This window comes from Gnatocerus cornutus, chromosome 1 (assembly GCF_029298725.1).
Source record: "Gnatocerus cornutus isolate USDA-ARS CGAHR chromosome 1, icGnaCorn1.1, whole genome shotgun sequence".
Taxonomy (NCBI): domain Eukaryota; kingdom Metazoa; phylum Arthropoda; class Insecta; order Coleoptera; family Tenebrionidae; genus Gnatocerus; species Gnatocerus cornutus.
In genome coordinates, this window is record NC_142233.1 from 19,893,184 (window position 1) to 19,917,601 (window position 24,418).

The window sequence follows — 24,418 nt, forward strand, 5'->3', positions numbered from 1 at the left end:
TTTACTGGTGTCATTAACCGTTTAATGTAAAATATTTGTTTTCTATCCTTTATCCGTGTAAGCTCGTTTGTATTTATTTTTTGAAGTCCGCACAAACGAGTTGAATTTTTATTTGCATAAAAAGTAATTTCTGTTAATCCATTTACATACAATATTTTATTTTTATTTGATTTTATCAGGTAATGTGTTGACTGAAAGTGTTTTTCATTATTTGTTACATTTATTTTTACACAAGAATCACAACATACAAATATAATATTTTAATTATATTGTTCCGCATACCAGATGGGAATATATCTTTATAACAATATGACTTTGCTTAAATTACTCTATAACATTGGTTAGCCGGCTTTTTTGTCAACGTTTTCTTGAAAGTAAAGCGTCACCATTGCGACCGTGAATTTCACAAAAACCGGAGTCCGAAAATAGATTAGATAAATATTATTGACAATTACAACATATTTGGCAACCGTGTGAAGTCAATACGTTTGTTGAAGATTTTGGCAGTGGTGCGACTTATTCTTATTTTTTCTAACATCATAGCCATTTAACATAAAAGTTGCCATTGAAATTTTAATTCTATTCCCATTTCACACCAAAATATCACTCGATTAAGTAAATTAAGCAAAGTTTGCTAAAATAGAAAGGTACATGTACAAGGACAGGAACAATCCATTAAACCAAAAAATCATAAAAAATGTAGAAGAGAAATAGTCTGGATCTGCTACCAGCACAGTCCATCGAAAAAGTGGAAGATTTTTCCAAAACTATGACAAATAAGCACGACTCGGAAAAATCTTAATTACATTTAAACAATTCCTGCGATAATTGAAAAGAGTTAAACTATTTCGGTCAGCACGCATCACCCTCCTTAAGTTCAAATATTTTCTCGTTATTTTCTGCCACACCATACACTTCTATTTCTTCGCTGATGTCCACGTTGGGCCCGGTTAACTGTAGAATTGTCACTTCTTCTTGACCATCGAGGGCCACGACGACATGGTGACCGTTTGACGTTAATTCGCAAGCCCCAATGCTAGTTTGAGGTGTGTAAACCGACACCAAGTTGCCTGGAAATCGATCAAAACAATAATTAGACCTATTTCTAGAATGTAGACTACCTTTATTGAGGTCCCAGAGCCGAATTGATCTATCTCTGCATTCTGAGTCTGTGGATAAACATACACCTCCAGTGGGATCCAGTTTCAGCAAGGAAACTGGAGCGGTGTGGCCGTACAAAGACCATCGACAATTACCTGCAAGAACTTGTAATAATTGAGCAAAATGAAAAACGAAATAGTACCTGTAATCAGGTCCCATACGAGTATTCTAGCGTCCTCGAGACCGGATATGACACAGCCGCCTTGTGAGCTAATTTCTAAGGAAACCGTATTACATGATGGTTTCCATTTTTTAAATAATGTACCACTTTGCAAATCATACACAACAATGAAATTCGGATTGGGTTCGTCTATTTCGTGGCAAACACAGCATACGTAACTGCCTGAAAAGTACAAAAGGTGTGTGTTAAATATGAGTTTAGAAACTAAAAAATCAAAAGCAGCCTGTACTACGAAGCTAGGTCTGAACTTCCAGGTAGATTTGGGTTATACTTTTTTCACTTCCAAAGGCTATATAATAACTGTTTATGTAGTCTTACATAGATATTAAAAGAAATTTACATTTTCAACATTATCTTGGGATTTGTACACGGCATCCGCAATACCCAAAATTTATAACTCGAGATTTACTATTTCCATACCTTTAAAAACATTCGCGAAACCACACATTACTTCGTTTTCCTCATACAAAATGGTCCCCTTTTTTAATTTTCTCGATTTCCAAGTCGATTTGTCGTTTTTGACGGAATAAAATTTTAAACTGTAACTCGAGATCTACTATGCATTTCCAAACCTTAAAAAAAATTTGCGAATCCACACATTACTTTGTTTTACTCATACAAAATGATCCTCTATTTTAATTTTCTTGATTTCCAAGAAGATTTGTCGTTTTTGACAGAATAAAAAGTTAAGTGAAACTAGAGATCTACTAATTCCGGACCTTAAAATAATGTTCAAGTGATACCGTTTACTATTAGCATTTAGTCGTACAAAATGGTCTCATCTTTAGGTTTCCTCAATTTTGAAGGCGATTTTGTTTTTAGAGCGAAAATAAATTTCGGCGTTAACACTTGAACTACACTAGAAAAACGGCAAATATTGTATATTTATACATAATTATAAAGATGGACTTTTAACAAAAATGGTGGTAGATGTAGATTTTAAAAATGTTGCGTTTGAATTTTTTTATAATTTTATTTGTGGCGCGGCGTCGCGACGATCAGTCCGTGGGCCCAAGGACGAACACGAAAATGTCGACTGATGGGCAGTATGCTTTGAAAATCTGAATGTCGGACTTAACAAACGTCCTTAAAGCTGTGACACTGACACATGTTACATGTGGTAATAATACAATGAGATTTTAGATAACAGTTGCAAGTGTTTTTGTGTAGACACATATCGGACAAACACCTGTCGAACAGTAAACATTTTGGCGCAAATTTCGAATTTTTGAAACTGATGTCTGTATTAATAACACTGTGCTAGCTGCAAAATGCAACAAGCTGGGCACTTGGTGGGTCAAACACAGCCGCATACGCTGAATCCAATAATATGAATTTTATTTAAAAGTTACCTCGCATTTGCGAATAATTTAAGTTTGACAATTTTTAACACTAGACCCAATCAAAACGCAATTTTTAAAATTTATTGACTATTTATTGAACTTAAATAATAGAAAATCAATGCCACACACATAAACTAACAAAATTGTTAGCACACAACTAGATTCAAGGAGGTAAATCGGCTTTACTAAAAGTTTTTGCAGAAAACAGATTTCTCTTAGTTTTTGTTTTTTTTTGTCATTTGCAATTCATTAAATGCATTTCCTTCTGGGTTTAATGCTTTTTAAGCATTTTTAATATTTTTTTTTTACAATTCCTAGTTTGATGTAAAGCTGTGGTAATCAAATTTCTTCGATAGGCACTTTTATTATATTGTTTTGACTCAATCTAAATTCCTTCCTTAAAGGCCAGCACATATAGCACATATTTTTGGTATAACCCGTTTGTATACCTTTTAAAAACGCCACTACTTTTAAGTCGACACACATTTTCCACTTATGGTCATTAATTCTATAATTTTGACCACCTGACCTGACCACGGAGTAGGAGGTTGGCTGAAAACTTCTAGAACGTTCACGCATCGTCTATGCAAGGTTCTCGAAGGTTTAGGAAAACTCTAAAAGAGTCCAAAAAGTCAAAATTAAAAAGCAAAAATTTTAAAACGGAAAATTTTAAAATTGCAAAATTTCGAAAACGCGAGCTAACATTCAAACACGGTAAGCACTGTTGTATTTAACATACTTAATTAAGATTTACCCAAGGGATGCCCAACCTGTTGAGGAAAAAAAGATTCGAGCACAGTGTAATTAGTTACTTCTCTACAATATTAGAACTTCATGTTGAAGTTTTTAGGGAGAAAAACAAAACGAACTGCATTACCAAAAATGATAACACTGGGTGACAAGGTTTTGGTATCCTCAAATGCAATAAGTGGCCCACATTTTTCTAAGACAAATGACATTTACCGCAAGCCTCTATCGTCGCGTTTAGAAGTTGTAGATATCTTTTCGAGAATACTAATTTTTAAATTCAGTCTTTAAATCAAGTCGGTTATGAGTATATTGCAAGTATTAAACCTTTTTGTTTTCAAAATAAAAGTCATTATACAGCTCAAGTACAATTCTTTCAAAATTAGTGTAAAAAGCACGAATTTTTGTGTGTGTAAAAATTCGCATCAAAGTAGGCGGTCCAAACCAATTATGATTTGCATAGATTTTCATCTTTTTTTTAATTCTTGTTTCTTTTCTGACATATTTTGAATCTTTATGACCATAATTACGTTAAAATCTTAAATAAACCTAAAAAAACAAGCGCTTTTGTATGTTTTTTTAACTATTTATCAAAGTGACGTGACAAAAAAATGGTACGTGATACGAACTTTTTGAGGTAGAGATATTGTTTGGCACCTTGTTTAGATCACAAAGCACCAACTTTCAAAAAAAGTACCCAAAATTAATTTGAATTTGTCGCGCAGTGTAATTAAAAAAAAAAAGTGTTTTGATTTTGATCGCTTAAGTGCATTTGTATTGCGTTGTCTAAATCTAATTTTGAATTTAGGTAAACAAATTCGTATTTCTATTTGTACTTGTCTCTAAAATTATACTATAATCGTTTGAAATGTCACTTTATTTAAACCTCAAAAATTAGTACCTACCTAATCACTTATTAAAAAGCTTAGCTTCACGTACGTGAATAGTTTTACCTAATATTGAATTAAAGCATACACTAAAGTCCCCTAAAACTTTATTTTCCGCACTTAAATACATAAAATACTACTTCTTTGATAATGAATTTTATTACATTACAATAATATTTAGTATTATTGTCCATGAGTATGGTTTAACTGTGTAGTAAGTACAAACATAACTACACACTACTATTATTTTTTTTGGCCTCATGAATTGTAAACGTCAAATTAACATTCAATTGACATCTTCGGAAACATTATATTTACAAGCGCCCTGGACGTTTACACACGCCGTGCGGTAAAAATTGCTCAAATCGTTTGCTCTTCAGATGCGTTTATAAATTAAAATCACTTTATCATAATGAAAATTGATCACCAAAGTGGAATCTACCTAAATTATTATCTCAATTAAGACAATATTTCTATTTTTAAAGTCAAATTAAAACGTTTTTTATACAGCGCCATCTTGTGTACTTTTTGTGCACCAACTATAAAATTGACAGAATTGACAGATGATGAAATTTACAAATGTCAGATGTGACAGTTCTCATGAATTTTGAAAAACCCAATTATTTAAATAAATTAAAAGTTTTTCGGCCAAAAAGTTTAATACAACTCTTGTGCGTTAACCATTTTACAGCGCTCAATCATTAAAGCACTCCGGCTACGCCGTCGTGCTTCAAACTGGTTTCGCGCTGTAAAATGTAAGTTACCACACGCGACTGTAAATAACTATTTTCAAATGATTAAATATTTAGTTACAATGGCATTTAAATGTAATGGCAAATGGAAAATACAAATAGCCTAAAGTTATCGTATAATTTTCAAAATAATATTCAAGTTAAGTATGTATAGAAATATTGAAAAATGATGACCAAAAATCTTTTAAAACTGAAATTAGTTCACATTTTCTTTTAACTTATTTATTTGATTTATGTTCAAAAGTAACAAAATACCTTCTTGTTTGGGGTTATTCTTGATAAAAAATACAATTTTTTACTGAAATGCCAATTGTATTGGGCAAACGAGCGAACGCGAATCCAAACGTGGCTCTGTGACATTACCATAATTTTGACTTCTTTTGTTCCCAAACAAGACACATTAGATTAGGACCATCGCGGACTTTTTTGTAGAGAATTTTATAGCCTATAAGAATGTCTTAGGTGTTTTCCTGCATTTATAACCATATTTGCTACGCAAGCAAAACAAAGAAATCTTGCAACGTTTAAAATCTAGTTAAAAACATGTTTTTCAAAAGGTTTTTAATACGTTTCTTCTTATTAAAAATTACAAGCATTTACAAAAGTCATTAATTTTGGTATTTTTATAATAGTCAATTAATTTATCATAACATTTCAATCATTTAAAGGGCGTTTTTGAGCGCGTGGCTATGCGCCAATGCTACAATGTAACTCCAATAATAATAGTAATAATAAGTTTGTTTGGCTCAAAAATTGTCGAAGTTCAGACCCATCTTTAAGTTCGGTTTTGTTCTCATATATTCAAACATTGGCTTTAGTTAGCAATGGACTTGATTTCACAAAAGTTATAAATACCTTCATAAGTGATGGCCGACAAAGAAGTTATAAAATCGTGATGAGGTATTCTAAGATCATACAGCAATTTTCTGGACTGTAGATTCCAAACAAGGAGAGGAAACGGTTTCTGTGTTTCATCACCACATACAAGGACTCTGTAAAATTTTGAACATAGAAATTTGAAGGTACGATTTTTCATCTTACCTCCCATCCCCCGAAACCAGCAGGGAATTGAGAAAGCGGTCCTCCCCAGCTTTGAATGTGGTAACACAGTCACCTGCAAACTCAATGTTTACAGTTATGACAAAAATTAAAGTGGTGCTTACCCGTTTCCAGGTTCATAAGATTGACATACATCCGGTTTCGACTAAGCGCTACCAAGTGGCTTTGGTCATGAAGCCCGAAATAAGGCATTTTTTGGTTCATGACTCCTTTTAATTTGGTTACGAAAGTACCAGAGTTGAGGTCGTATATTCTCAGCTCTCTTCTGCAGAGTACAATGCATCGGAATTGGTCTATTGGTATCAGGTTGGTCGGATGCGGTATTCCTTTCAGAACTCTAACGCGTTTACACCTGAAAAAATCAGTGGAAATTGTCAGTTCTTTCTGACTGTTGACTTACTCTTTAACATCCCAAACACAGATCTCTTCTTTGTTTGTGGAAACGCTGACGACAAACTGGTCGGTGTCCGGTAGTCTTATAACCAAATCAAAGTTGTTCTCTTTGAAAGCTGGTCCGGATACATCACTCTCTTTTTCTTCTTTAATACTATTTAAGGGAATGAGTGATAAGACAGGTGGGCTTTTCGTTAATCTGTACACATGGGCTAGGGTGGAATCGTTTGATTCTAAACTAATTTCTTTACGTCTAATTTTATCTTCTAAATATTTGTACAAGTGCGAATAAAACTGTCTTCCATCGTAATTGAGGACGCTCGCGTGGGTTTCGATAAAATGTCTCAACATTAGCGTCAATTCATTCTTCACACTTGAATGCATGTTAATATCTTCTAGAATTTGATAACAATTGGAGCCGCAGACCTTGTCGTAAATCCACGTGATGTCCGTTATGTAAGGAGAATTCTCGATTTCTCCCTTCAGTTGGTAATAGTGGAAAGGCAATTCGTCCAGCTTCCGCCTGTTATAACTAAAAAGCAAAACGGCAACAGTGAGCCTTGACTAACCAATGAAAAAAGTTTCTAGGAAAATGTTTAAAATAAAAAACAAAAATCAAAAGTGAACCCAAAAGCTTTATTCGGAACTATGTACATGCAACTCAAATAAAGGAGTACAATTAATTGTGTGGTGTTTGGTGAAAATTGTGTTAGGAAAGCATACATGCAAAGACTACCGTACCATTTGCCCAATAGCGTCTCTTGAGATACCAATCGTGCTAAGACGTTGGCAGGCTTATCAGTCCACCATTTGCCCTGAAAATGGAGAGAAATCTGTGAGGTTTCGAAGGAATGTAAAAGAAAGAATTCAAAAGCTCTAAATTGCTTTTGGTGACTTACTGTGTAATAATCATAGATCATTTGATTGGCCCAGTTGGCATGTTCTTTGTATCTTGCCCTAACAGCTTGTCTCAGCATGTTATCCCTCCACTGAACACCAAGAACTCCCCCTGTTAGAGTCCATTGTAGAAACGGGGCCAAATGTTTGTTAAGTCTGGACCAAGTCAGACAAGATGGAGCCCATTGGACTAGAAACAAGTTAACACTATTCAACAATCTACTAAAGTCGCCTTACCATAAGTATTCGTACTATGAAAGCTATCATCAAACGCCAACAAATCAATCATTTCCGAATCCGTAATACCGTGTTTGGTGCTTGTAATTATTGCAAGAGCGTGTTGAACTTGAGTGATTCCCAAAATTTTTTCGAGTTCTTCCAACATCAAGCTCAGTTGATCATTAACGTTTCCTTTGGGAACAATATCATGTTCTTTGTCCGCCCACCAGGAAGTTTGCCACGCTAGAACTTTGGAGTAAAGAGGAAGAGTGCACTCTTGAACCGATTTGAGAACGCAGTCTTGTATTTTAGAATTAACACTATGATTGTATTGCATGACGCTGGACATGAGGATTCCTTTAGCTTCTGCTTCGCCTAAAAGCGGCATTTTGATGAAGGTGTTTTGGTTGATCTTTTTAGCGATCTGCACGTAGAAATCGCTACCCTCTGATACAGAGAGTACAAGTTTGATGTTTTCTGGTAATTTAGCAGGAAGCCACTCTATTGAATTGGAACTATAACCACGGACTTGATCTATACCATCTAAGATTATTATCAAGGGTCGCTGAAGACAACTAGCTGCTAACAGAGTTGGAAGGATTTTCTCATAAGTTGCTATATTCTGCAAAAGTCGTAATATAGACATGATCCTGAAGATAGTTCGAAGGCTTACATGAATACAGTAACATTTATGTCCATACGTTAAAATAGAACATTGATTCGTTATTGAACTCAGCAGTTGCTCAACTGTGCTCGACTGGGCGCTAATTCCGATGAATCTAAAAATTAGAAAGGCTTCCGGTAGCCACTGTTGGCAACACTGGGCTACTCTCGCCAATAAAGTGGTTTTACCGCAGCCACCGGGACCGTATAATACTAAAGGAGTAGGGCTATCTCCGTTTATATACCTGCAATAAAAGAATTAGACCAAAAGGGGATTTCTGGGAGATGAATTTTACGTTTTAATTTCGTTAATCGTTTTCTCTCTATTAATACTACATTGTGCGGCCTTTTGGCAAAAGCTCGTCTGTTGGTTGAGTTCCTCGAACAAAGGAGCTTCAATTCCATAGCTCGGTTTCAACATGGTTTTACCCTGGTGTTCGTCTATGATAGAGTCCACCATCTCCAAAAGATGCTTTTCGAGATGAGCCGTGACTTGAGCGATGTATTGCGCGTGTTCCGATATTTCTAGATTTAATCCACCTTCAACGTATTTCACAGGAATCCTTACTATGTGCTTTTCAGCTAATTGGTTCTGAAACGGGATTCGTCGGGTTCGTTTTTGCACTTTGAGGATAACTTACTCTTAGATCTTTTTGTAGCGTGTTAAGTCTCCTGTAAAGTTCAGCATCCCCCGGACTTAAATTGTCCGGAGTTTTAGCTGTCGGAGTATAAACGCGATTAATCCAAATGCATCGTTTCGCCAGCTCTTGACTCATGAAGACTGTATTGTGCACTTCTTGTTCCACTACTGTCGTTAAGTAAGTGTCTCTGAGCTCTTGAGAGAAGACAGTTATGAGCACTGCCAGCATCTTATCGATTTCTGTTCTCCATTCTTCGAAAGCTCTTTCACGCTCTTCTGCTGATGTCTCCTTAAAGCCTGGTATATGGTAAGATATGGGTTGCAATCGGTAGCAGGGAGGTTGAGCATCGCTGTCTAATTGGTACCTATAAATAAATTCTTGTCTCTTCTGGAAATCGACGACAATTTTTAATTTTTCTTACCATTTGGAGAGGAGAGTTTGAGCGGACTGATTTTCAGCGCTCTCCATGGCCATTTTAAAGTCGGCGCTTTCGATTGTGATGGGCAAAAGTGGAGTTCCAAGAGAGTTATTCAGGAATAGCACAGGGATTATATAAGCAACTTCCATTTGTCCTGTAATATAAATTCCGAAATCGGTTGCCGTCAACAAATTCGTTTTCCTTACTAGTGAGTTCGCCAATGCAGAGTTCTGGAAATTCATGATCTTGTTGCTTTTCCAAAAGGGTTTTCCAATGTAAATCGACAATGTGCAGTTCGTATCCTTTACTCCTACAATGGGCTCGCAGTTCTGGATAGACGTTGTTATGGAGCGCACCTTTTTCCACGTAACAATCTGAAATTGAGATTATTTATTATTTATTATTATTTGAGTTTATCCCAATAATCTAAATTGGTGACATAAAACTGATCCCATTATTTTAATAAATAAAAAAACTAATCTTTTCAATGCATTTCATTATTAATATGCATGTGCTGATATCATCGATACTTAGAACATTCATAACATGTCAACAACGGCAGATTTAGATTTGTTTCACGATTACACGCTGTGTACATTAGCGTTTTACGCAAATATCACATAATCAATTTATCTCAATTGAGTGCAGATGATTTACGATTACTTCTCTGATTAAAATACGAAATTGTGATCTAAAACTAAAATTTATTCTTTTGTACCTTGCGAATCAGCAGCGCAGACATAGATGACGATTTTTCTTGTCCTCGAGGCAGTTTTAGCTTGCGATACCCGTCCCATTATGAGATTCTGAAGATGTTCTGAGAGACTTGATACTTCTTTCGGAACATGTCCATCGGAGAATTTATCGAAATCTTTAGGACTCTGCGTGCCTGGTGGTGAGCTCAAAGACATGGAATCAGCTAAAAATGAAAGATGGCATGTGCCCTCAAAACTCTTGAAACTTACCGGAAATGCTGGAAGCCGCGACTCCTTTTAGAACTTTGGAAATATTTGGTTTTCTATCGGACACTGTAAGCGTTGATGGCGCTGCAGGTGTTGGGGCTGTGGGGGCTTGCAAAGGGGGTTGTCCTGCGGTGCTGGGCTCCAGAATGACTCCAGAGTGGGGTGTTATGTGATTTAGAAGAGTCTGCTGCTTTTCGGATGGTAGGCTCGACCGGACTTGATAACTGCCAGACCTGAGTAATTACAATTATTTTTCTTTTAATGGGAGGGTAAGGGACTAATTCAATTAATGGAATCTGCTTTTTCTCTGTTAAAGCGCCAAGTTAAACACGTCGATTCATAAATAGACCACAAGCTTCAAACTCGATGCAGCTACTATGCATGGACGTTCCGTCCGGTGGCAAATCGGCTTAATACCAATTTATTAATTAACCTCATTTGTTTACCGAGATAATATTTATCTTTATAACTAACGTTTGCGTCATAGACCCAACAGCTTCAAAATCAATCCACTTAACCAAACAGATGGATATTGAAGTGTATTGTTTGATATTACTCTCATTGTCAATTGAAATTCAACCCCACCTCTCCAACCAGAACATTTTCTACGTTACTATTACATTACAACTTTATTCAAGGAATTGCGTGTTTTAATAATATTTGTCACGTATAAATATGTAGGCTGCAATTATTTGTTTTTGGTAAATATACCGGTAGAGAAGGAAAGATTTGTTGACGTCATTGCCGTGACGTCAAAAGTGGGAACCATAGGAGCCCGATAATCCTGTGACCTATTTTCCCTGGATCCAGGCCACTAGGAATGAAATAAATAGATGTTTGTCCTTGAACAGGATAACAGCGGAGATGTTTACCAGGAGCGAACTTGCAAGGGCTGTTTTCAACGCAAAATCACGTGCGTGATTAACAGATTAACATGCATGAGTACATGAAAGTATTGACCATACTAGCTTAAAATCAGGAATTATTCGGTCTCGTGCATCTCGACAATACGATTTTAGTTTGCGTAACTATTAGCCAACCTCTTAAGACGTTGCTTGGATAATTTTAGAATTGGATAAAATCTACATTTTGCCTGTGTTGACATTTTTCTGGATTCAGAAGATAGAATCGGGGATAACGGAGATGATAACGAAGGTGACTAGGTTTGAAAGCTATAGAATTGATAGAGGAAGTGAACGGAAATTGAATTAGTTCTTGGCAACGAGTTTGTGTTTCATCCAGATTGATTTACTTCGCTATTTTCTATTGGAAAGAACAGAATTATGTGCAAGGTCTCGTGAAAATGAGATTTTCTGGGGTTAAGTCTTTTGGAACGTCGTTTAAATTTATGTATGCCATCGACTTATTAAATATTTTTCTAATAACAAATAGGAATATGAAATAATATTTTTGTAGAATTTTATCATTTATTTGGAACTATTTGAAAATTGAAGAGCAATGGTTGAAATAATAAACCACTTTTTATTGTTATTTAGTCAGTTCTATAGACAGGTCAGTTGGAATTAAATATTTCTAAAAATGATGGGCTGTTAAATTTAAATTGAAAAATATTTCTCTTCTTAAACAATGCAAAATGTTTAAATTTAAAACTTCCAAATAATATTATCTAATCGGTAAAATAAAAATTAAAGGACATTTAGGAAAAGGTTCACAGCTAAAAAAAGCAAAATGTTGTTTCAACTTGATAGGTTTGACAGGTGCACTAATTTTTTTTGACAAATCGAATGGCACCAAAATGAGTTGTATAATGACAAATTAGTGATGTAATGTAATGAGTATATACAGGGTGTCCCAAAAGTGACGCACCACCTTAAAAGGGGGTAATTGGGTGGTCCTCCAGAGTACCAAAAAAATGTTAAAAAAAATTCCAGACTCTCTGTTTTCGCAGGAGGAGTAAAAGAAAATTAGGAAAATGGCAACATTGCAGAAGTGTACCCCCCTATAATTTAAATTTCCAGTAGTCAAAGCCATAGTAACGTTGCTGTTGTATTGTTGGCGTTAGTCAGGTCGGCTCATGAACGAGTATTGTAACTATGGTTTCACGTGAACGATGCCACACTGATGAGATTGTTAATTCAAAAATTTTCTTAACAGTTTTTAGGCATTTCTTACAAGATTTTTCCGATTTTTTTTGCACCAGGCCTTTGCGCAAAATGTTCTTTGGGTAACAAATTTATTTGAACGTAAAATTATTGCACAGAAATCGTTAATTTTCGCATCAAACTTTGCCTCTTTAACCCATCGTATCTCGAAAAATTGAAGACATGGATTTTTTTTAACATTTTTCCGGTGATCTATGGCATTGTCCGATGATACAGTTTCACGGTGGTGCGTCACTTTCGGGACACCCTGTATAACTCATGGTCACAGATTGATCATAGATTTTATTATTCTTTTATTCCTAAACAATTTCTGAATATTCTGGATTATTTTCATTTTTCATTTTTATGGAATCTGGATGCTGTGGGTGATTTAGATTCTTTTTTTTTTCCTAGATATAGCAGATTTTAATAATGTAAGTCGTCTTTGATATCTTTACATTTACTATCGCTATTAATTGCTTTAGATTTGGAATTCAGGTTTTGCTTTCTTTTTGATTGTTTTCTAACTTGTATACATTTTTGCTCTCTATAGATATTTAAGATCTTGAGCATCTCTGAATAATTTTTTTTGCATTTTTTTAAGAATTTGTATTCTCTACATTTATTTAGCAGTGTTTAAACTTTATTTATTTATTTAAGTATTTATTTTCAAGATTTTGTAAATCTCGAGCTTTTTGGATGTGTTGTACATATTTTTTTTTGTTTGGATCCTCAATTTCTTTACAATTGTCGTATCATTTGCCCTGAATTGTGATTCTTTTCGACTTTTCTAAATTCCTTGTTTTGTATTCATTGTTTTTGAATGTTTAGATCTTTACAATCTTGTTGATACTCAAAAATCTAACATCTTGTTTAAATAAAAGTGCTTTCAAAAATTATTAACACAATTATTCTGTATTTTTACCGAAATCTCTATAAAGTGACGTGAAATTATATTGTGATTTCTTTCATTACCACTACTACCCGAATAAAACTCACTTTATTTGACCGTAGCAGTGGCGATGAAACGAATATTTACTGACAATAAAAAATTGTTATGCTTACTAAAATCATAAGTTCATTTACCTTATCGTTTCTTGAATATTATTAAAAAAATCATTATTTATGTTAGTAAATATTTACATTCAAAAATCTGTTTATTTATCCTTTTTTAAAATTACAACGCTTACTCGCATCCTTGAAAAAGAAAAAAATATTTTGATTTTTTTAATATTTCATATTGAACAGGTGAATCTGGTGCGGTGCCAAATTTAATTAGAACAATTTTTTGTTTTTTGTTAAACAAATCATTATAAAGATAAAATTAATTGGTTCCAGGGTTATTACCGAGGCCGGCATATTTTCCTATTTATAATGAATTGAGGCATCGAGCTACTTCATCTGTGATATATGCAGTTACGTCGTTCCAAGTGTGTATAGATTAAATGGGGAATATATAAATAGCCTCGTCGTTGAATTTCTCAGTATTTTTGGAATTGTAATATACGATTAACAGTTGAATTTGTCCTTCCAAATATTTTATTTCTTTTAAAATACTAACCTGCAGTTTCGCTCTCGATGTTACATCGACCAAAATCTTAATAATTCAACACAATTACGATAATTGGTGCGAGGAAGTGAACCGAATTAATAAACCACTTGATAAATTTATAAGCTGCTAAGGAAACTGTTTATTGGTTTTCTTTACTCCAAGTACCTCACATTTTCGCTATTAATAGGCTAATAAAAGTCAATTTATCCTGATTTACTGGACGTTAAATTCGTTTTATTTAAAAAATGTGTTTTTCCAAAATAACAATAGATTTTGCATGGTTGGGAAGTGCGATATTCTTTCACTAATAAAAGTATTTGTCTGGTAATTTTAATTTTCCGACGCAAGAATCGATTAGTTTGAATGGGAGAAGGTTGAATGAAATCAAGTTTGTTAGATAATGCTTACGTTGGATCTATTGTCAGCGGAACTTAAATCTTTCATAAGATAGAAAAATAAATTGAGGACTTATTTGTTGAAAAAATTCTTTTTTTTTTGAATTGGGAAAATTAGAATCCTAACTTCTGGTCAATTATTGTATAGAACTTCGACATTTTATGAAACGGTGCGTGTATTTAAATTGTGTTTTGAATTGTATTTAAGTACAATGAAACCTAGTGAATTAATAAATAATCATAAACTCATTAATTTTAATCTCACTTCGCCTACGAATAGACTTCAGTATATTAAGTGCCGTAGCAGATTAAAGTTTTTTTTGCAAGTACGGTACAGTCTGGTTCTTTTAGTTGTTAACTTATTTACTCAAAAGTCAGGAAAATGGAGCATTTTTTAAAAAGAGCACGAGGCACATTGTGCCGAGTATTTTAATGCTCCGAGTCAAATAAAACAAATTTTGTAACAAAATGTTTAAGTGTCAAAATGTTATCAATCTGTCATGTAAATTTGACAAATCGATACCTAAAGTTGAGAGCTAGGACAGTACAAGGCAGGGAAATTCAGTTTGGCTACTGTTAAATTGATATGGATGTCAACAAAAAAATTGATTATAGGCAATTGTTCTTTTTTTCGACTTTGTCACTTATAATGAATAGACAAGAAATCTGCTCAATCTCAATAGGTCAATATTAACATTTTTATTTCCGGGTTTTATTGCATTTCGCCTAAGTCAAATTTTTGTTTTGTAACACTCTTAATTCATAGAAATGAAATTGGAAATTGTGTTTTGTAATAAACATTTTTACTGGTGACATTGACAGTTTAATGGAAAATATTTGTTTTCTATGGTATCTAGACATAGAAAAAACAACTTCGCTAACTTGAATTTCAGTTTTATTTTTCAAAGAAACTGTAACCAATAGAAACTTTTTATGGTCATTTTTGTATTTGGCTAACCTTTATTAGTAACATTTGATATACAGGATGTCCGGAAAGTGACGCACCACCTTGAAAGGGGGTAATTGGGTGCAAAAGAAGGAGCAAAAGAAAATTACGGAAATGGCAACATTGCAGAACTGTACCTCCCCATAATTTAAATTTCCATTATTCAAAGCCATAGTAACGTTGCTGTTGTATTGTTGGCGTTAGTCAGGTCGGGTCATGAACGAGTAATGTAACTATGGTTTCACGTGACCGATGCCACACTGATCGAGATTGTTGATTCAAAAATCTTGTTAACAGTTTTCAGGCATTTCTTACAAGATTTTTCCGATTTGCTTTTGCGCAAAATGTCCTTATAGATATAAATTCATGTTAACGTAAAATTATTGCACAGAAATCGTAAACTTTGCCTCTTCAATCCATCATATCTCGAAAAATTGAAGACATGGATTTTTTTAACATTTTTCCGGAGATCTATAGCATTGTCCGCTGATACAGTTTCACGATAGTGCGCGACTTTCCGGACACCTGTATAGTTTGGCAATTGCTTTCTCGAAATTATTGCACTGCTATTAACTTTACAAAATGTTTACCTACTGTTTACCACAGCGTCATAAATATCGGAAAAAAGATTAACAAAGGTCGGTAGTAAATACAGGACCGTCTTTCACTGCTGGGTTCTCCGCTTGTAAACTTTAAAGGAAGAATTGCGTTTTGGTACGTATCGGCTGAAAGTGGTAGTTCACACTTATGGCACAAAATGCCTGTTGACCAGTGTAGTTTACAGATGTTTTGGATTGGACTAAAATTTTGAAGAGATTTAAGCAAACTAATTATTGTTAACATGATAAAATGTGGGTTCAATGTCATGAAAACAAGTTTTATAGATAAAAAAATGTTTGAATGTAGATTTTCAAAATGGAAGTTTTAGGTTTTCACATTGTATTTATAGATACATTTTAAAAAACCACTACCAAACAAAACACGGCAATTGGTGAAGACAAGCAGCATCAAGTGACAAAAAATGTTGTAATGTTGAAATTCATAAGTATTGACGGGTAGATATCTATTTCTTTCGACTGTATCTACTTCAAATAGCTACCTAGGATAGACTAGGGTAAGGCGTCGTGACAAAATGCTTAACTTGTAAGTGCGCCGCGGGCTGAGTGCTTTTGAAATACACTACCAAAAATTAAACACGGTCTTTGGCAGCCTTAAGGAATTGAATTGTCAACTTTTTAATTTTTTTAACGATAAAAAAACACTTTTTACTACTTACTTAGAACACCACTGATGAAAATATCCATCTAAAATAACAAACCTTGTATTGTTGCTAAACAATCAAGATTTGAATCTTAGATCCAGTGGCGAACTGAAAATTTTGACCAAATATTCGATTAATTTTATCTCGAAAATAAAAAAACTTTTACATAAAGCATTTTTTGTCAATTGATTCTACTTGTCTTCACCAATTACCGTGTTTTGTTTAGTAGTGTATTTCAAAAACACCCTGTATTATTACATTGCAAATTGAGGGTCACTTTAGGTATAACGTGCTATTCCTAAATAGTACCATTTCAGAGATCTCTTGATTTTTCAAAAAAAATAGTTTGTAAAACAAAGAAATTATTTATAGTCAAATTGAATGAAATTTAGCTGTGTTAAAAGGTATGAGATGAGTTAATAGTTTATAAAAATTAAATATATATTTTAGACAAAAGAAAACGAATAACGGTTTGAAAATTATAAAAGCAAGAATAGATTTAGTTGTGAACTTGAATGACCTAACCGACGCGATGTGAAAAACGTCGAAGGAATGATTGGAATGAAAGAATAAAAGGAGAGATAAAACGAGAAATAATGATGACTGATGAGAAAAAAATATCTTCATGTAATAAAAAAAACGAAGATAATTGGCAGTTTGTGAAGAAAATGTCGATGTTCATTACAAAGTCAATTAGTCAAAAAACTGACTAAAATACTCACGTTGCGATAGTATCTAATTCCGAAACAATCTAGCAAAGCAGGAAGTAAGAAATAAGAATAGAGTAAAAAAGAGGTCAAAAATTTTAAGAACATGTTTTTGGAAGTTGACGTCAGATAAAAAAGAAGAGAAATTTCACAGGAAGAGAAACATGTTGCGATTAATCTGTCCATGTTATTGAAAAACAAACAAGAGGGAAGCAGAAAACCAGTAGATAGGCAGGTGACACGCTCTCGAAACGGGTAAAGCTGCACTGAATGAAGAAAGAGCAGAATAATAACGAGAAAAAAAAAGAAAAATTTTAAAGTACCACCCAATGATTTGATGGTCATAAGTGTTGGCGGATCTTGAATAATTATTATTATTCTGTTTATAAGGGGTATATAAGGTTTGATGGCTAAGACTTACATACCACTCTGTTAGTCTAATAGATCGACAAAAATATGCTTTAATTTTCTACTGACTTCATATAAAAAATATTTCTTCATTTCCAGATTAATGTAGTCTTGGTAAATTGATTTCCACCCTTTCGTTCCATTGAAATTTCCGTTTGTTAGAAATCTAATAAAAGGGTAAATTACCACGTTTTCAAGTTTTTAACATTAAAATCGAATGTTCTATAATATTGAACAAGCTAAAGCACTATGTAAGTATGAACCAACGACTTCTAAGCCTAAAAGAAAGTCAAACAGAGGATAAAGTCGTCATCAACAACATGTATGAAAAAACAAACGACATGTGGCATGTTGGGCAAAAAATATCAGGTTTTTCAAATACTAAGTATATGGAGTTTCATTTTGAACTTTCGAATGAACGCATTCCATTTAGTGTTTTTTCCGTTAACCATTCATTAATGCACGATTTTTGATCCTCATTAATGAACTATCGACGGATACAAAATGAAATGCACAAATAATGACCCTTATTAATGAACGATTTTTATTGTACTAGTGGGGACCACGTAAGATAATTTGTGCCGCTGCGCAATAGGTTTGCGTCAGTCAGACCTGTAGAAATATGAAAAAAACGCGATTCGACTGGGAATCGAACCTGACAGTTTCGGAAGCAAAAGTCCTCGTGAGTTATTTCGCCCATGGCAAATTTTAATTTTTTAACTGCCTATTCTCTATTAAATGCCAAGAAATATGTTTTTTTTTATTTTCTTAATTTTCTCAAAAGTCGATGGTTCGCAACTAACTCATTTATTACTGAGTGATTGAAAATCTCGATTTATTGAAACGATCATTAACCAACTTGTTCGTTAAATAACTATTTATATTCCTCTTACAAGTCCTGTAACTTTACATGTCATTTCTTATTTAAAAATCTTCATTGGTCTGCTACTTGCCAACCGTTTGTAGTACTCAGCTTTAAACTTAATTTCTGTAAAGATTTGCCTTGTTATTGTTTTTGGCACAAGCAACTTTGACACATGCGCCTTGGATTATTGACAACATTTTAATTTCTAAACATAAACTTGGATATAAACTTTCTACTTGGCTCGAGTATACACGTCTTAATTCCAGTCATAACTTTAAAAATTCATTTCAACTAATTTTTATCTTGTGATTAAATGACGTAGTTAGAACGTAAGCTCTATTAATTGTTGTAGTTTTATGAATGGCAAAGTTTATTATTTCACGTAATAAAGCAATCCTCATGTGTTGTTACTATTAATAAAAAGAAATTAATAACTGCCATGAACGAACCACACAAAGTTATTTTTATTCAGGTTATTAACGAAGAGGTTGAATATGTGCCCACAGTTCCTATTGATATCTTATCTTAGCTATTGAATTTTTTTTCTTAATTGCGAAGAAAATTTGTGCTTATAAAAATTCTTATCGCGGCAATTAATGTTCCATAATACTGTCATTGCAAGTTCGACAGAAAAATCTTAGTTGATAAGTCGGTCGTTATTTTATCGCAACGAATTACCGTAGACCGTCGTCCTTACAACAACGTGTATTTTTCCTCTCACTATTATATATTTTATCATCACAAATAAATTGATGTAGATTTGTATGTGGATGAATTTTTTATATGTAATACGTACATAGCACTGTCATTATGGTCTTAGAATTGTCAAAGGTTCTTTAAAGTTTTAAATAAATTTAGTATTGACGATTGACGTCAGACACGGAAATTCCTAAGGCATCGAGGAGTATACAAATTGATCTATCGATATGTTCTCTATAATTACTTTATAACTTAAAATACTGTCGACATCGTTTACTGTCTGGGTTTATCAAAAGTTTCAACATATCAAAAAACATTTTTGAAAAAAAATTATTGTTGAAACCTTAAAATAAATATATTTTTAAGTAATCTAAATCTAAAACTAAATAACCCATGCGATTTTAAATCGTTTTTTTAGTAAAGTACAAGATAGTTTTTGTCTAAAAAAATTTTTTTTCGTAATTATGTGAAAGTATGTACTACCATATTAAGTACCTAAGTATATAATATGTCTTACTAATTTTTGGTTTAAAAAATTCGAATTATTAGAATAATTACTTTCTGTTTAAAATTTTAGTTTTTAATTTTCTGCTTTTAATAAAAACAATTAACTTTTGGATCCCCAGATTTTTGTTTGTATTTTTATTTAGGAGTTTGCCTGCGTGATGTTGTATAATATTGACTTCTTTTGATATAAAAGTTCACAGGTCAAGAGCTAAATTTTTAGTGTTTACTAGAGGCCACAAAACTTTGATCGCAGAAATTAGTCAACACCTAGCTATCTATGAAATAATCTATTCTGCAGTCATATGTCTACAGGATGTACGAGAACTCGCGCCCCAGAGAGAAAGGGCTTATGAAGGCAACAACTCTGAATCAAAATTTCGAAACAAACATTTTTTAACTCAAAAAATAATCGAGTTAAGGCGAAAAAACCAGCCAATCGCGAAGCTGAACAGAATTTGAAAATCGGTAACTATGGACACATACTATCATCCATTGGTCAAGTGAACATTACACTCTCGTTGCCTAGGAAATTGGGATGGCCTTTTACTCCCCCTCTAGAATAAGCTTTTGAGATTGATTGTTAACTTTTTGTCCTTTCTCAAAAACTATTAAACTTAATCAATTTTTGATTTGAAATTTACCATCTGTATTGCTGTCGGCACTTTCCCTTGCTCTCTAAGGCGCGAGTTCTGGGACACCTGTATATGGAATAATAACAAGAACAACTTGAAACACAATTTTTGAGTGTTAGATATTTGCTAAAATTCGACATTATTTTATTTAAATGTAATTTACCTTGATAAAAAATGCCTACGAAGAATTTCAAATTTCAAAACAATCATCAATTTAAAAAAATCTACACAAAACATCTATCGAAAACCAAATTTTATAATAGACTTCAGAAATTTAAAGAAATCTGGAGCATCCAATGTACTTATTGGTTTTTTGTTGGATGACTCTCAAAGTTTGACAACAGGAGACATCTGGAGTACCAACTCACAAAACAGTGCTTTAAGTGCTTTCTTAAAGAATCGGAAACAATTGAAAAAGTCTTTATAAAGCACTAAATTAAAAAAAACTAGTTTTTATTCGGTGTAAATATTTGCATATGGTTGTATGGTTCTTTCAAAATATTTTGTGTAAATTTAATTTAGGTATTCGCATTTAGATAGATAGGTAAATCTTTTGGCATATTTTCCGCTTTTGTAAACTTTTGCGGTTTAATTATACCTGTACGATAAATAGCAGTCTTAATTTATTCATGAACTGTCCCCGTTTAATTAGAGATAAAATTAGAGTGTACCTACTGTTGTAAATTTGAATTCTTAATTATTGTGCAAGTTTAAAACAGTTAATATATTTTTATAATTATTTAAATGTAAAACGTGCGTAGAATATTTGTTAAAGTAATTCTGGAAATAAACAGAATTTTGTTGTTTTTTTTGTCCAATTTCAACGAAACTAGGGTATCTTCAAAAATGTAATACTTTATAAATTTCCTGCAAATAGTTTTGACTACTACCTAATAGGTATGTTGGTTTTCTAATTACCTGATTTGTCAAATAAAATATCACAGGAACAAAAAAAATTGAACAATCATACCAATAAAGTGAGCTTGTTCTCCAAAATTTTGAATGTAATATTGGATCAAGATACATTTTAAAAATAATGTACGTAGTTTGAATGTATATCATCATAGTTCTTGACAACTTGAAATCGTTTAGAAGCCTAGGTATGCTTAAAAAAATAGATGTATGAAGGTACGTACATGCAATGTAGTAAATACACAGGCTGTTTTTAAAATGCATGTACAAAACGAGTATGATAATTTTTTATCACAAGTTTAGCCTATTATTAGGAGAAAAAAGTTTTAGTAAAAGTCTTTTTGTTTTCTAGAAAAAATTAGACACCCTGTAATCCTATTTAACTAAAAACAATCTTTTTAATAAAGTCGAAAAACTTTTCCACCCTCCATTAATTTAAATTATGAATCAAACTTTTTTGCTCTAACTAATTTCTACTATTAGGAAAAAAAATTATTATTTCATACAAGCGCTTTCTGACATATCCAATCAAAATAATATGTTCTATTGTTAGAATAATTGTTTGCTGGTTTTGTGTTAACCGTAATGAGAACTAGAAATAAAATAGAATAAAAATAAAATTCTATTTTTCCACAAAACGGTAGTATCACGTCATTGTCACGAAACCTGGCGTTTATAGTTATTATTTATGTTACTTAATTATTTACAGGTTGTCTATAAGCTTGGCTTCTTGCCACTTACCTACAAGTCGAAAAGTTCGAATATAGCTAAAACAACACTTCTATAAAAAAGATTAATTCGATAAAATCGTTGATTGGTGATTAAAATTTAATCAAGGTTATCCATTCCATAGGGTTTTGTACGGAGATTTAAGAACGAACAAGGGAAAACAGGTGACCTTGAGATTATCTTAACGCGAACAGTTTTCGAATGCAAAGATTATTAACAATTTGTGTCGCAGCTCCGCTAGCAAACGAATTTTAATCATTCATAATTGTTTTATTTTTAACAATTTAGTTGATGAAAATGGCTAGAAGTCCAGTGGTAAATTCACATAAATTACTAGCGGAAATCATCTCTGTGTAACGAGTATGAGAAAATAAAAAGCTACTTACTCTTCGGACCTTTGGGACATATTGTCCTTATCCTTATGAGCCTGTCCGCTGCTGCAAGAATTCCCCATGATGACTTCCTTTTTCAATTCACACCCTTCTCATAGTAAATCAGGTCGACGCCTCCACCATTTATCAAAACCAAAGAAAATTTAGCCATTTTCCACATATTTGGTGCCATATTTGCCGCGTTCACTCGAAAAAAGTCACAGACTTGGAAAAATTCACTTTTTTTGACATCTTTAGCGCTTGATTCAACCCGGTTACCACTTCTTAATCTTTACTTGAAGTTTGAACTTGTTGAATTTTTCTAAATTGAAATTTGGCCGTACTTAAATTTAAAATTGCGTAGTGGAATCTCGGAAATTTCCAAAATTCGAGGTTTCTTAAAGAAGCGATTGTGATATTGCAGTTGACGTAACAATTCGGAGGCAATTTTCTACACATTTACACACTACACGGACATAAATAAATAGTAGTATCTGTAACCGCTCGACTGCATGTCTGCCTTGATGTATGTCACACACACACAGTGGGCAATAATCAATGCTTGGAGCGGTCGAATCAAGCAAGCGCGTCGCTGTGACGTCAAGAGACGCTCGAGTATTTACGGGACTGGCGCCGAGACGCCGGTTAGCAACACTTACGGCGCCAGGAGTCAGCCGGGGGAAAAGAGCGCTGTAAGCGACGTTTGGAACAAAACTTGAGATAGGAAACTCATTATTGCGGTAAAAGAAGAGCCGCCCCACGGCAAAACATGGGACTAACTAAACTAAAAAACTATTTTTATCTCCGATCTCCGATTACCCTGCTGATTAATAATGAATGGTTCAGGCACTTGTTCTGATTTAAAAATATTATCTATGTAGTTATAAAAACATAATTATTTCGTTATATTTTCTCAAAACACCTTTATACATATTTAGAATTAAGTAGGTATATAAAAATATGCGTGCTAAATGTAGAATTCAATTCCTTTTTAAAAGTGGTGTCGCACTCTATACTTTCTATTTAATTCTTTTAGACAATAGGCTATGTCTGTAGCGCCACCTATTTTTATATTGTCGTACATTTTGTTCAAATTTTAATATCTGCATGTTTCTTGAAAAATACAAACCAGGAATACGTTTCCTAAGGAGGACTGTATAATTTTCACGATTACATCTTTATTTAAAAAAATCGGTACTCTATTAGAGTTGTTCTATAGTATATTATGAAACGCGTTTCATAATGAACATTTTGCCGCACGCACGTTTTTAGGACACGACGAGCGCAGCGAGGTAAGTGCGGCAAAATGCATTATGAACAAGTATCATACGCTATTTTTTCTATTTCGCCTTATTTTAAACGAAAAAACTTGATTTCGAAATCTGGGGAATTTTAGGGTAGTTGGCATTTGCAAAATGTTTAGGAAAAAAAATCGAATTAGCCAAATCTAATTTCAGTCAGTTTGACAGGTGTGACGTTTTGAGGTTACCGGAGCCAAGAGAGCGAAGATGTTGATCATGATGGTTCTCTTGCATCCAAAGAGTTTTTCTCTGATGAATTATTAAGCCAAGTACAACAAGAAATAATAGTGTATTGATCGATTTATCATGGTTTTTCAAAACCAAAATCTAAATTGTCAACATTGACGGCAGGTTGACGGATTTTCTGCTGCAAACCTAAGAAACATAAGTTCCTGGAAATATTGGCAAGGGATTGGTCCATTACGATACCGAAATACGCTCAAAAGCGTATCGAAATATCTTCATTATGAACGCGAAATTGAAAAAATTAGTTTTTGAATTCACTTGTTTTAATAGAAATGTATCATTTATCGGAACTCATCGTGTCGAAGTCAAATTGTTGTGCACTTTATTGCCTAGTGAAATTGGTGGAATAATTTGTTTTTTTTTAATACCTATCTAAAAAACTAGACGTGTTAAAATGTTTCTGTTTTAAATTTTGAATTTCTTGGAAAATGGATTCCAAATTTCATAAAATTTGTCATGTAT

The 24,418-nt window shown here is 33.3% G+C and overlaps 1 protein-coding gene across 2 annotated transcripts; it reads right to left on the minus strand.

Moving 5' to 3' along the window:
- Positions 1-222: 222 nt before the first annotated feature.
- LOC148180845 (NACHT and WD repeat domain-containing protein 2) lies at positions 223-22,977 on the minus strand. 2 transcript variants are annotated; one of them, XM_088040613.1, is made up of 18 exons: positions 22,425-22,977; positions 10,327-10,547; positions 10,080-10,280; positions 9,568-9,735; positions 9,365-9,515; positions 8,944-9,307; positions 8,599-8,894; positions 8,313-8,547; positions 7,658-8,261; positions 7,423-7,610; positions 7,265-7,338; positions 6,531-7,055; positions 6,235-6,482; positions 6,113-6,185; positions 5,927-6,063; positions 1,304-1,504; positions 1,122-1,256; positions 223-1,070 (listed from the first exon to the last, which is right to left on the minus strand). In XM_088040613.1, exons 1-18 carry the CDS (start codon positions 22,490-22,492, stop codon positions 853-855), a joined length of 4,107 nt encoding a protein of 1,368 aa, XP_087896739.1. In that variant the 5' UTR covers positions 22,493-22,977; the 3' UTR covers positions 223-852. The 2 variants fall into 2 exon arrangements, with proteins under 2 accessions (XP_087896739.1, XP_087896730.1); XM_088040604.1 differs by having other exon boundaries at positions 224-1,070; positions 10,327-10,556.
- Positions 22,978-24,418: the final 1,441 nt, after the last annotated feature.